The 13,473-nt window shown below is 47.0% G+C and overlaps 1 protein-coding gene across 1 annotated transcript in view; it reads left to right on the top strand.

Annotated features, from left to right (window-relative positions):
• The window catches only part of IQSEC3 (IQ motif and Sec7 domain 3), a 52,169-nt gene that overhangs the window by 23,183 nt on the left and 15,513 nt on the right, over positions 1–13,473 (top strand). The window contains exons 3-4 of the mRNA XM_015422854.1: positions 9,026–9,148; positions 12,281–12,447. Coding sequence (XP_015278340.1) covers positions 9,026–9,148; positions 12,281–12,447 — 290 coding nt within the window. The remainder of the gene's footprint in view (positions 1–9,025; positions 9,149–12,280; positions 12,448–13,473) is intronic.

Raw genomic sequence — 13,473 nt, forward strand, 5'->3', positions numbered from 1 at the left:
AGGCAGGGGCATCATTTTCCTCCTCAAACCTCAAGATCAGGCTCCCCAGCGTGGTGCCCATGGGCTTGGGGACCCCTGCTCAAGATCATCGCAGCGGAGACTGTGCTTCATCGCTACCAGATCCAGGTGCCTTTCCAGAGCAATACTAGGGTTGCCAGCTAATTGCTGGCAGCCAATTGCTGGCAACTGCAACCGGCCGATGGGCGGCGGGGGGGGGGGGTACAACGAAACAGGGGGAAACGGCACCATGATGGTAGCGCAATGTCACTTCTGGTGAAGACTGGTAGTGACACCATGTCACTGGCAATGCTCCCTCTAAGCTGTGGAGTCTTGTGAGCAAAAATTCTACTTTGTGAGCTACTGGCATTAAAGTTGTGAGCGAGCGATTTGGCTGCTGCATCAATTAGTCTGCTCTGGAGCCATCCTTCCTGAGCAAAGACAAAAATGTATGAGCTGGAGGCAAAAAAATCGTGAGCTAGCTCACACTAACTCAGCTTAGAGGGAACACTGGTCACTGGCACGACGTCAAGGCATAGAGTTCCCCCCCCAAATCCTAGAACCTTGCCTCATCATCATGCTGGCAATATGATGTCACTTCTGAGTATTTGCTGGAAGTGGCTTGTGGAGGGGAGGCCAGGAGGGAGGGGGCGGAGGCCAGGCAGTGTATAAAAGACAGCAGGCTTGGATGGTCGAGGAGGAGGAGAACGGCTGGTGGCAAGACAGGAGAAAGAGAGGGGGGGGACAGGTGATATAACCACCCCCTTTTCGTTGTTCTGAGACCTCCACCTGCAACACTTATACCTGCCATGAGTCCATCTCTCCTGGCAGCAATGGTGAGTGGGGGTGGGCCCTTGGGACCCGAGTCCAAGGGCCACAGTGGCATCATGGTGCCATTTAAGAAAAATTCCTCCTGCTGGCCCTGAGCAGGCCATTGGGCAACGAAACAGGAAAGTGGGAGGTTTCCCTAAGCAGCTCCTTCCCAATGGAATTCCTTTCCCAAGGAGACTCATCTGGGCAGCTCATTCCTGGTGGTTTTACCGGAGGTGCCGATGATATTCAGTATGCCCAGCATGTGCTGTATCACCGAATCAGGTCACCTCCTTCAGGGGTGTCGAACTCACTGGAAATGTGTTGTTTAAAGTTTAAAAAAATCTTTGTGTTTGTCTGTGTCCTTTATAAAGTTTATATCTCCGCTACCTGGCATTACCTTCTATGACACACATGGGCCGGCCCAACAAGGTCTCATTTATGTCAGATCCGGCCCTCATAACGAATGAGTTCGACACCCCTCATTTAGAGCATACAGGCCGTAAGGTTAACAAAGGCAATGAGACCAGAACTAGATGTCCAGATGGGCAGGATCCTTGTCCCTTTGAAACTCATGCAGAAGAGCAAATTCATGAAGTGGCGGGGGGGACCATTTTTCCTCATCATAACAGGCTTCTGTTTATTTTCTACCAAACTGTTGAAGACACCCTTTTTGGCATCTGGTCGTCCAACTAGCAGCTCCATGCGCCATGCTTCCTTATACTTACAAGGATGGCAGTGCACACAAACTGGATTTGTGCAAAAGGGGCAGTGTTGTAACAATGATTTGGGTGTGAGAAGAGCTGATAAGTATGGGTGCTCACTGACTTGCTCAAGGAAAGTGCTCTGCTCCTAATTGGCCCCTAAGTCCTTTGGTGGTGGTGGGGAGTGACCATTCCGTATTGCTACCTTGGTGTCTTGTGGTTTTAAGTGTTTCCGCCTGGCTGCCTCTCCTCTGTTCCCTCCCTGAGCATGGGCTGTGAGTTCATTACAGATGCTTTTTGTTGCAAGCCCGCTCCTGCTGCCTTGTCACCTGAGTTGAAAAGCTTGAAAATAGGTCATTGCGCTCGGCTGAGCAGATCCCAGCCCCACAATGGCACAGCTGCCTCCTGCCTTTCCCAAACCCTTTTTGCCACGAGTCTTCATTGCCGTGACGAGTCCTGATCTAGATGTCTCATGGCAGGATATGCGCGAGCAGGGTACGTAGTCCACGGTCAGCTGGGGATGTAGCCTGTGGCCAATGTGCTATCTGTAAGCATAAGGACCAGTGTGAAAGGACTGTGGTTGAAACAGCAGTGAAAATGATCCCAGCAAAGCATAGGGGCTCTGGATGATATTTTCTCTTCCAAGCAAGGAAACCTTTGCTGGGTTCGTATTCACAAGTTGGGATGGGTACGGACTGGTTCATAAACTAAAGTTCATGATGAATTTTGACCAAGTCGTGCTTCATGAAGTCAAGTTCCTGGCAGGTTACCTGGCAGGAACTTTCCACGAACTTTCAAGCTGTTCGTGGAGGTTCGTGCTGGTTTGTGAGTGAAGACATTCCAAGATTCACTCAATAAAAATGTTTATAGAACTTCAAAGCAACAACCTTGTGAGCGAAGACATTCCAAGATTCACTGTGTCGGCTCAATAAAAATGTTTAAAGAACTTCAAAGCAACAACTTGGAGGGCATACAAAGGAGCATCCAGGGGAGATCCCTGCAACTTTGATGTCTCCGACTTGCACAGCATCCATTCTGTACACTCCTGAATCTAGATTATTTTGACAGGCACAGGTTCAGGAGTGTATAGAACAGATCCTGTGCAAACTAGAGACACCAAACTTGCAGCAGGCCTCCCCCAGATGCTCCTCTACATGCCCTCCATGTCTGGTGCCTCTAGCTTGCACAGGATCCATTCTATACACTTCTGAGCCTCCTGAACCTGTGTCTGTCAAAATTACCGCTGACAGGCGGTCATTTTGACAGGTGCAGATTCATGAGGTTCAGGAGTGTATAGAACAGATCCTGTGCAAGCTAGAGGCACCAATCCCACAGGGGATCTCCATCTGATTCTCCTCTACCTCCCTTCCAAATTTGGTGAGGATTGGATTTATGGGGTCCAAGTTACAGCCCCCAAAAGAAGGTAGTCATTTCCCCAGAATGCACTTTCCTGGGGGCACCTTCTTTGGGGGCCGTATCTAGGACCCTGTAAATTCAGTCACCACCAAACCTGGGGGGCAGGTAGAGGAGAGTCAGCTGGAGATCCCCTGTGGGGTTGGTGCCTCTAGCATGCCGGGGGTGTATGTGTCTTCTACCGCCTTATGAACCTCATGAACTGAACCAGTTTGTGAGGCAGCTAAAAATTTGTAACAATCCATGGATCACAAATGGGGCACGTCATGAACCACAAACCGCATTTTACAGGTTTGTGCCTATCTCTAGTCACAAGCATCCTCCATAAAGGCACCTATCCATAATATCAAAGGATTGTCTGAAGACAGAGCCTTCCCATAGGTGCCCTAAGAAAATAATTAAGAGCTATCACCCGAATATTGTCTTCCAATGCCTTTCGAGCCAGTCTGACTATTCATCAGTAAACTACCGGTTTACAAAAGCTGCCTCATAAACATGGGTTGGAGCAGCCCTAATAATCTTGTTAGAACTTCAAAGCTAAGCAGGGGTACTTGGATGGGAGACCACCAAGAAAGACAGGGGTGGCCATGCAGAGGCAGGCAATGGCAAACCACCTCTGCTTGTCTCTTGCCTTGAAAACTTCATAGGATCACCATGAGCCAGTTGTGACTCAGTGACACATTTTACTTTTTAAAACATGGGTTCCACTAATATAATTTAATCATGATTCTACATTGGTAAGATATAGCCTGGTTTGCTTGATTTAACCTTTTTAAAGGACAAAGTTGATACACCCTCTTTCAATAGTTGTTTCTAAGGCAGAAAATAGTATCCCATTCCTAAAACTAATTTTAAAAATGAGGTGAATAGCCCTGGAAAAATCACCAGTCGACAGCAAAAACTGACAGTGGAAATATATAGACACAACTTTCGAAAAGCCTGGTAGAACAGACATGTTCCCATCTGTCTCTGATATTTACAATATTAGATTAACACTTTTCCATTAAAAAAGGCATACAGAAAGGCTGTTTTCTAAACATAATAAAAAGATTAATGGCATAAAAACCCTGTAACAAATAATAAAAGTCCTTAGCTGCCGTGATATAAAATAAATTCATAATCAATTCTTTAAATAAGTGATAGATTCAGGTGGGTAGCCATGTTGGTCTGAAGAAACAGAACAAAGTTTGGAACTAGTGGCACCTCCCATGGTACTCAATGGGGGACCTCAAGGTAGCTGTTTTATTGCAAAGGAACAAGAGATTGCTGAATTACAAGTAATTACAACACTTCAGACAATGGAACCCCCAGGGCTGAACAGAGATATTGGGTTCTTATCTCATTACACATGCTAAATCACCCAGTTCTTGTTTATGCACAGAATTAAACTTTCTTGGTATTAAAGGTGCCACTGGACTCATACTTAGTTCTCACATCAGTTTGTTAATTCTTTTACTATCTGTATCCTGATTTGATGCTATTCACAGGTCTTACCAACTGCTTTAATCCAATCTTAGCTTTACTAATCTCTCAGTTACTTATGCATCTTGACTCTAACCGGCCTTTCCTGGCAACTACCCCCCGCCTATATGTAATAGTTGAGGAAGTCTTGTTTCAAGGTAACTAAATAATTGTGCATGCACACAAAAGCTTATAACCAAAATGAAAGCTGCTTGGTGCCATTGGACCCAAACTTTGTTCTAAACAACTGATGAAGAGATGAATCTAAGTGAGTTTACCAAGGGAGCTCTTTATTAGACACTGTGGCGACTGTTAAAGAGGTCCTGCTTCTAGTGTATGCCAAACTAGCCTCCAGAAACATGAAAATGTTAGCATTGACTTCTCTCATAAGTTTTTTTTAGGCAGTGGGGAGTTATATAGGAGAAAATGTTCCCTGAAACAGTTACCCATTATTTGGCTGTCTCTGTTACCAGTTACATATGATTGCTTTTCCTCACAGGGAGAGGCACCTCTAGGAAACTGGTCTCTGGAACTGGTGCCATGGCTGCACGAGTAAAGTACTGAGGGGCAGGGAAGCACTGTCCTCTCTTCCTTCAGCTCTGCATCCACTCCCACCCACCAAACTTGACTTGCTAATAGCTAAACGTACAGGAAGCTGCATCATACTGTTTCAGACCATTTGTTTCTCTACTCTGTGTGGCTGCAGTTCTCCAGGGTCTCAGGCACTAAAGGTCTTCCCCAACAGCTGTTACCTGAGATCCTTTGAACTGCAGACGCCAACCAGGGACTTTCTGTGTGCAAAACAGACTTTTTGCCGTTGATTCTCAGCCCAGGCATTAGAAGCAAAATGGTTTGTCAACACGACCGTTGCACAGCAAACTGGGGTAGCTCTGGCTCACCTTCTGGTACTGTCAGAAATCCTACAGACCGATGAAAAGGAAATCCTGAGGAAGTTTTGTGTGGTTAGATTTACCTGATGATCTTATGATCTTCATTCCATGCCCTGATAAGTAGTGAGAAGTACAGCCTCATGTTTACCATGACAGAGAAGATGGGATCTAGACGCTCCTGTTCTGTTGACAAGGCTCCAAGTTTCGATTGCACCTTAGGGGGAAGGAGGAGTAGGAGTAGGAGGAGATTGGATTTATACCCCGCCTTTCACTTGGTGTCTCAGAGCGGTTTTCAATCTCCTTTCCCTTTCCCTCCCCACAACAGGCACCCTGTGAGGTAGGTGGGGCTGGGAGAGCTCTTTTGAGAACTGTTCTTGTGAGAACAGCTCTAGGAAAAACTTGTGACTGACCCAAGGTCGCCCAGCTGACTTCATGTGGAGAAGTGGGGAATCAAACCCGGTTCTCCCACATTACAGTCCATGCTCTTAGCCACTACACCAAACCGGCTTCCTGTTATGCTTTGAACACATTTCTTTCCTCCCCCTCAAAAACCTTACAGTCTCCCCAGTGAGCCTGGTATTGATTAACCAGGAAATAGTCTCCCGTTATCAAAGCGAAGCATTTAGCAGCGAGAAGCCTTGCTATGACCCCTCGGGAGAACGTAGTTTATGTGTCGGTGAAATAAAAGCAGTCAACAGAAAAGAGGAGGGATAAGACTTTCGCACTCCTTCTGCAAACTTCTTCTGGTCTGCCCCATGAAGGAAAAAAAAGTAAAGATTGTCTTGGAGGATCAGTTACATTGATTTCTCTCCCTTTTAAAGCTAAGTTCAGTATCAGCAGTTTCCCCCAGAACAGAAAGAACCTGGGTCTCTGTAGAAGGTTATTCGAAACAGGGATCGCTGCTTGCAACGTGTGTGTAGTCATTTCAGTTTTACCTCTGGTAAACAATTGAGGCAAGGAGCTGCGGTGGCTCAAGTGGTTAAGACGCTGAACTGCAGGCTGTGGAAGGTTGGTAGTTCAGCAGTTCGAGACCCGAGTGTGCCGCATGACAGAGTGAGCTCCCGTCTCTAGTTCCAGCTCCAGCTCCTGCCAACCTAGCAGTTCGAAAGCAAGACATTGCAAGTAGATAAATAGGTACCGCTTCGGTGGGAAGGTAACAGTGTTCCGTGCGCCTTGGTGTTTAGTCATGCCGGCTACATGACCACGGAAATGTCTTCGGACAGCACTGGCTCTTCGGCTTGGAAACGGAGATGAGCACCGCAATCCTAGAGTCGGATTCGACTGGCTTTCGAGCAAGGGAACCTTTACGTTTTTAAACAATTGAGGCTGCTTTTTTATGTCTGACTGGAGGTTTTAGCTGGACAAAGAGAATGTAGGTGGACACCCTTGTGGAAGTTTCTCTCAAAGCACTTCCAACTGTCTGTCTTGTGCTGTCCTTGGGATGATAGCGTGGAGGGGAAGGGGAGGAGAGGCTCCTCTCTCCCCCCCCCCCATGTCATTTTCCTGAGTTGAAACAACAGGGGAGGGGAGTGACATGCCTGACTCTGGAACAGCACAGGGAGTATTCTGGGCATATGAAGCTCTAAAGATGGGCAAATTCCTCCCCCTGGCGGTTTTGACTTGAGAAAAAGGCATCAGGGGAGGCACATGACCTTCCTCCCCTCAGCCATCATCCCGAATCCAACTGGGCTCCTGGGTGCGGTGCAGTTGCAGGGAAAGCGAGTAATGTGTAGTTTGGCTCATGGAGACAGACATCATAGCTGTAGCTGAAGAGCCCACTCACTGGATGCCGTCCCTTTTTCCAAAGAGAAAACAGCCTTGCATCTTACGCTAAGGGAGGAAGCCATTATTTCCCAACAGCTGTGGTCCATGCAAGGTTTTTCATGAGTCACAATGTCAGAAGAGGCAAGAAGAAGCAGGATGAGGTCCAGCTAGGCTTGCCGCCCCCCCCAAAGTAGGGGCAGGGGATCCCTTGCCACTGGCTGGCATTTCCTGCTGCAGCTCAGAGTGGTGGCAGGAGAAAAATATATATATTTTAAAATGGCCATTGGCAAACAATGTGAAGTTACTTCTGGGTACACCTGGAAGGAACATCATGTCCTCTTTTAAACTGTTCTTAAACTGGCTAAAACCATAGAGTTTTGAAGTGCCATCAAGTCACTTCCGACCTATGGCGACCCTATGAATGAATGTCCTCCAAAATATCCTATTGTTAACAGCCTTGCTCAGGTCTTGCAAATGGAGGGCCCTCCTGGCTCCTTGGTTGAGTCAGTCCATCTCATGCTGGGCCTTCCTCTTTTTCTGCTGTGTTCAACTTTCCCTAGCATTACTCTCTTTTCCAGTGAGTCCTGTCTTTTCATAATGTGACTAAAGTACAATAGCCTCAGTTTAGTCATTGTAGCTTCTAGGGAGAGGTCCGGCTTGATTTGGTCTAGAACCCACTTATTTGTCTTTCTGGCAGACCATGGCATCCATAAAACTCTCCTCCAGCACAGTATTTCAAAGGAATTTACTTTCTTCTCATCAGCTTTCTTCATTGTCCAGCTTTCACACCCATACATAGTCATGGGGAAGACTTAAGACATGAATCAACTTCTTCTTGGTTGCCGTCCTCCCTGAAATATCTTTTCTCGCTCCTTCACGGTTGCCCTTCCCAGTTTCAATCTCCTCCTGATTTCTTGGGTGCAGCCTCCCTATTGGTTGATGATGGAGGCCGAGGAATAGAAAATCCTGGACAATTTCAGTTTATTAGTCGATGCAGATTTTCCGGGCTGTATGGCCCGTGGTCTTGGCATTGTAGTACCTGATGTTTCGCCAGCAGCTGTGACTGGCATCCTCAGAGGTATAACACAGAAAGATGGAGTACTCTCTGTGTCAATGTTCAGTTTCTTCATCGCCAGTTGTGTAGTTCCCCAGGAGTCATCACTTCTGTCTTCTCGATGTTCAGCTGTAATCCGGTTTTGGCACTTTCTGCTTTAACCTCCATCAGTAGTCTTTTCAGGTCTTCACTGCTTTCTGCCAATAACATGGTGTCCTCTGCATACCTCTGGGTTTAACCAGGAATGATGTCACACTGTTGGCTGACAGCCACTCCCCATGTCCCCCCCCCCGGTCTTCTGTTGGTCACCAGGCTGGGCAACCCTAGTTCTCGCCTAGCCTTGGTTGCTTCTTCACAGCAGTGAATGAGAATCCCCCTAGATGGCTTGATGGGCTTCTTTGTCCCTTGCATCGGATGTCTCCTGAGAAAGTGCTGTGCACAGGGTTGGCATTGAAGCTGTTTGTCTTTCGTTTCTCTTAGCTGCGTGGTGGATGAGATGGACTTCTCTGGCATGGAACATCGTCAGTTGTGTAGTTCCCCAGGAGTCATCACTTCTGTCTTCTCGATGTTCAGCTGTAATCCGGTTTTGGCACTTTCTGCTTTAACCTCCATCAGTAGTCTTTTCAGGTCTTCACTGCTTTCTGCCAATAACATGGTGTCCTCTGCATACCTCTGGGTTTAACCAGGAATGATGTCACACTGTTGGCTGACAGCCACTCCCCATGTCCCCCCCCCCGGTCTTCTGTTGGTCACCAGGCTGGGCAACCCTAGTTCTCGCCTAGCCTTGGTTGCTTCCTCACAGCAGTGAATGAGAATCCCACGGCCCTCCTAGATGGCTTGATGGACTTCTTTGTCCCTTGCATCAGATGTCTTCTGAGAAAGTGCTGTGCACAGGGTTGGCACTGAAGCTGTTTGTCTTTCGTTCCTCTTAGCTGCGTGGTGGATGAGATGGACTTCTCTGGCATGGAACTTGATGAAGCTTTGCGGAAATTTCAGGCTCACATCCGAGTGCAGGGAGAGGCCCAGAAGGTGGAACGGCTAATTGAGGCTTTCAGGTAAGAGCCAGACAGAAAGCGTAATAGGCAAACAGGAAGGCAATGGAATTTCAGAGGGTAGTTGAAGAGCAAGCAAGATGTGCCACAGTGCTACAAGAAATGTCCATGGCCCAGAAATGTAATAATAGCCTTCTGGAAGCATGAACTTTATCTTGAGATAACGTGGTCTTTTAGGGTCATAATAAGACAGGCACTGGCATGGGTAAGCTCAAAAGAAACCATCACCATCCCATGTTCTGAACGAAAGCATGAGGTGGGGAAACTGGGATGGACCTTTAGTAGGGAAGGAAGGATTCCCTGACTAGTTTGCTCTGATTGTAGGGCAGAGTGATCCTGAACCAGGGAAGGAGAGCTAAGAGAAGGATGTTCAGGACAAGAAAAACAGTTTAAAACTGAGAAGGGAAGCAAAACGGGGGGCAGTGAGTCATATTCCGCCTGTCTTGAAGATGCAAGGATCCAGGGTTGTCATGTTGCAGTAGTGAGAGGCTGCGGTCACACACACCAAATAATCCACTTTCAATGTACTTTCCAACTGGATTTTGCCAGTTCACATAGTAAAAATCCAGTTGGAAAGTGCACTGAAAGTGGATTGAAAGTGCATTATTTAGCGTGTGTGACCACAGCCGAAGACAGCTAGTATGGGAGGCATGGTGTCCAATTCTTATGGCTATGTTTTCCTGGGCTTCCATGGTCACATTTGATGCAGAACTAACGTTTGCAACCCCGTTGGTCCAAGGGGTTAAAATTAGGGTATCCACTGGTGAATTCACAGTTGCACCCTGATTTGTTTGAGTGAAGACCTGAGACCCTGTTGGTGCAAGGGCCAGGATCCGGGCTGTGGTAGGCTGAGTGGGGTGACCTCTGAGAGAAGGGGTACCTGAATATTTTTAAGCAGGGCTCTTTTTGTAGAAAAAGCCCAGCAGGAACTCATTAGCATAATAGGCCACACCCAACAGCAGAAACTCATTAGCATATTAGGCCACACCCTGACAGCACAGCTCAGTAGCACATTAGGCCGCACCCCCATGTTACCAGAAGTGTGGTCATCCAGCCACACCCACCTTTTGCTTGTTATTTTGTTTACCTTGCTTGTTGTCAAAACCCAGGGCTTTTTTGTAGCAGGAACGCCTTTGCATGTTAGGCCACACACCCCTAATGTAGCCAATCCTAATGAGTTTCTGCAGTTGGGTGTGGCCTATTATGCTAATGAGTTCCTACTGGGCGTGGCCAACTTGGGAGCCAGCCGGAACTCCGTTCCTGTGCGTTCCTGCCCCAAAATAGCCCTGTTTATAAGACCACCTGAGGTAGTTGTTAAGTCTTGGCTTAATGGGTTGATAGTTCTCAGGAGATGAAGAAATAATATTTCCTGGCAGATAATGGAGCTGCTGGGATTTACATTTGCAAGTGAAATACAGGTAGCTTGCAAACCCTGGTCATTGTATCTGGACCAAAAGGTATGTGAAGACCACAGGGAATTTCAAAGAAGCCTATGCTGATGTCTTCCTGCTGCCTTCAGGATGTCAAACGGACTTTCCCCCTCAGAATCTCACTCTGTACTTATGTTCCTTCAGATGGAAAATGAAATGATGGTATCAAGTTGACCATAGGTTATGGGAGTCTGCTTCCTGCCTTCCTCCATTGCTTCCTCCATTACTGCCATCTCTTAGGTCAAAGGTTCCTGAGCTGAGGCCCATGCCTTTGATTTCTTTCGAAAGAGAGAGCTTTCTGGGGTGCTTCCCCATTGCTGATCTTTGTATCAAGGTGCAGGCTATAGTAACAGTAGGCAGCTGATCCGAGTACAGGGTCCAGCACTGGGATTTCACGTTTCGGCATCACCTCATCTGTGTGAGTTCAGTTGCCTCATATTGTCTGCACTACAGATCAAGAAGATAAAGAGCTGCCCCAGTCACAGCAGATTAAAAATAAGGCCAAGGCCGATGGTGCAAATCAGGTAAAAATATATTTTATTACTCAGATAAATTTCCAAAAATTCCCTACACGTTTCGCCAACAGGCTTCATCAGGGGGATCTGTTCGTCTTGCAGTAGTTCTTCAAAAAGAGTAAAAGATTCGTAGGCGAACACGTTAGGGAATTTTTGGAAATTTAACTGAATGATAAATAGATATTTTAACCTGATTTGCACCATCGGCCTTGGTCTTATTTTTTAATCTCCTGCACTACTATCAAAGCATGGTCTTCCTGAGTCACACCCGGGTTAAATTGGTAAGATATATCCTGTTAGCCTCCCTCCTGTCATCAGATATTTGGGACCTGGCAGTGGAGTTAGCCCATTCACTCTCTATATGTTGGAATGGATTCAGACAGCCCATTCAACCGTGAGCCCATGACAGGCACATCCACTCTTCCATTGAAGGGAGCTGCTCACACGTGCTCAGAGGGACAACACAAGAGAAGCAATGTGTGACAGGAAACCATGTTTTTATAATGACACAGACAGTGAAAATGTGGTGGAGGCTTCCTAGGGAAAATATGGCTGTGTGAATGTATCCCGAAGACAAATGCAGATGATATGTTGTTCTTGCATGTTAGCTGTTGTCTATGGCCCATTCTGCATCTAGCATTTGCTCCGCTGTTTTACCAAACCCACATTGGGACAGAAATTCCCCTCTGCATTGCATGCCACTTTCACTTTGATTGATTGTTGGATTTTTATGACAGTATCCAGACTGTATTTATGGCCATTTTATGGCTGTCCAGGGGTGACTCTGCAGTCAGTATGGCATTGTCCCAGGGTATTTGAATGTGGTTTTGAGCTGCATCTTTTTCTGTTCTAGTGTGGGTTTGGTAAAACAACAGAGTAAATGCTAGATGTAGAATGGGTCGAAGCGTATTTAAAATCTCTATCCTAAGTCAGTGTTGGTGGCAAAGACAGAGTCTTCTTATCACATGAACAGACTGGGGCCAACATTTATTGTGTATTAGCTGTTCTTTTTAATTGAGCCCGAACACACACTCTTTTATTTGGAGGCGCAGATCATTTTTTAATCACTCGCCAAGGAGGAAAGGGCCTCAGCATCCCCAGAGAGAGAGATTTGCATAGTAGTTGCAGACAGGCCTTTGATTTCCATAATGTGTGTTAATGCCATGACTTTTGTCTTTTTCGACCTGCAGTCAACGATACTGCATGTGTAACCCAGATGTGGTCCAGCAGTTCCATAACCCAGACACCATTTTCATCCTGGCCTTTGCCATCATCCTTCTCAACACAGATATGTACAGCCCTAACATCAAACCCGACAGGAAGATGATGCTGGAGGATTTTATTCGGAACCTGAGAGGTGAGGGCGAGGTATATTCCCCCCTGCAATTTCAAGTTCTATGTGAACCATGCTTCTAGGCAGTGGTGTATCTGGATGAAACTGGGAGAGCTATGTGTCTGACCCAGACAAAGCAGAGTCACACCTCTTATGCCCATTTGCATTGTTAATCATGTAAATATGTCTGCATTTGAAATTCCTCAGTGGCAATCTCCCTTATATATAAAAGCCGAATGGTGGTGGCACTTCTCTAGAACATTCCACATGCTCCGGAATTGGTTGGCGCCCTGGTGTGTCACTCAGAATCTCCCTCCCCCCACAGCCAGTCAGAACACAGAGGATATTTGCATATGCAGCCTCATTGGCCTTTGCCTCGGAACACAGAGGTCGTTTGCATATGCGACTTGATTGGCTTTTGCCTCTAACATTCTAAACACTTTGCTGTTCTGAGGTAAAATGTGTCCAATCTCCAGGTGAGGGCTGGAGATCACTCAGAATTACAACTGCTTTCCAGGTGGCAGAGATCAGTTACCCTGGAGAAAATGGTGGGCTCTGTATCCTTATATGCTGCTGAGGTGGCCCCCGTATGACAGCTAAGGTGACGTAGCAGTCAGGGCTTCAGAGCACGGGAGAGGCTGCAGGTGTGTGGGGGGTGGAAAGCTGAAGAGTGAGGGGGAAAGAAAGGTAAGTTGATGATTGGCTGGGAAGGAGATAGTGTTGCCAACTCCAGGTGGGAAATTCCTGAAGATGTGAGGGATGGAGCCTGGAGAGGGTGAGGTTTCAGGAGGCGTGGGACCTCGGACAGGTACAAAACCATAGACTCCACCCTCCAAACCAACCATTCCCTTCTGGGGAACCATTGTTGCCAATCTCCAGGTAAGGGCTGGAGATCACTCAAAATTACAACTGTTCTTTAGGTAGCAGAGATCAGTTCCTCTGGAGAAAATGGTGGCCTCAGTGTCATTATACCCTGCTGAGGTCACCACAGCAAATTGACACTGAGTGTCCACGGCTGGAGCACCCGCCCAGAGCCTGTTTCTAGAGGTT

The sequence above is a fragment of the Gekko japonicus genome, unplaced genomic scaffold (genome assembly GCF_001447785.1).
Source record: "Gekko japonicus isolate JY-2015 unplaced genomic scaffold, Gekko_japonicus_V1.1 scaffold1229, whole genome shotgun sequence".
NCBI classification, from domain to species: domain Eukaryota; kingdom Metazoa; phylum Chordata; class Lepidosauria; order Squamata; family Gekkonidae; genus Gekko; species Gekko japonicus.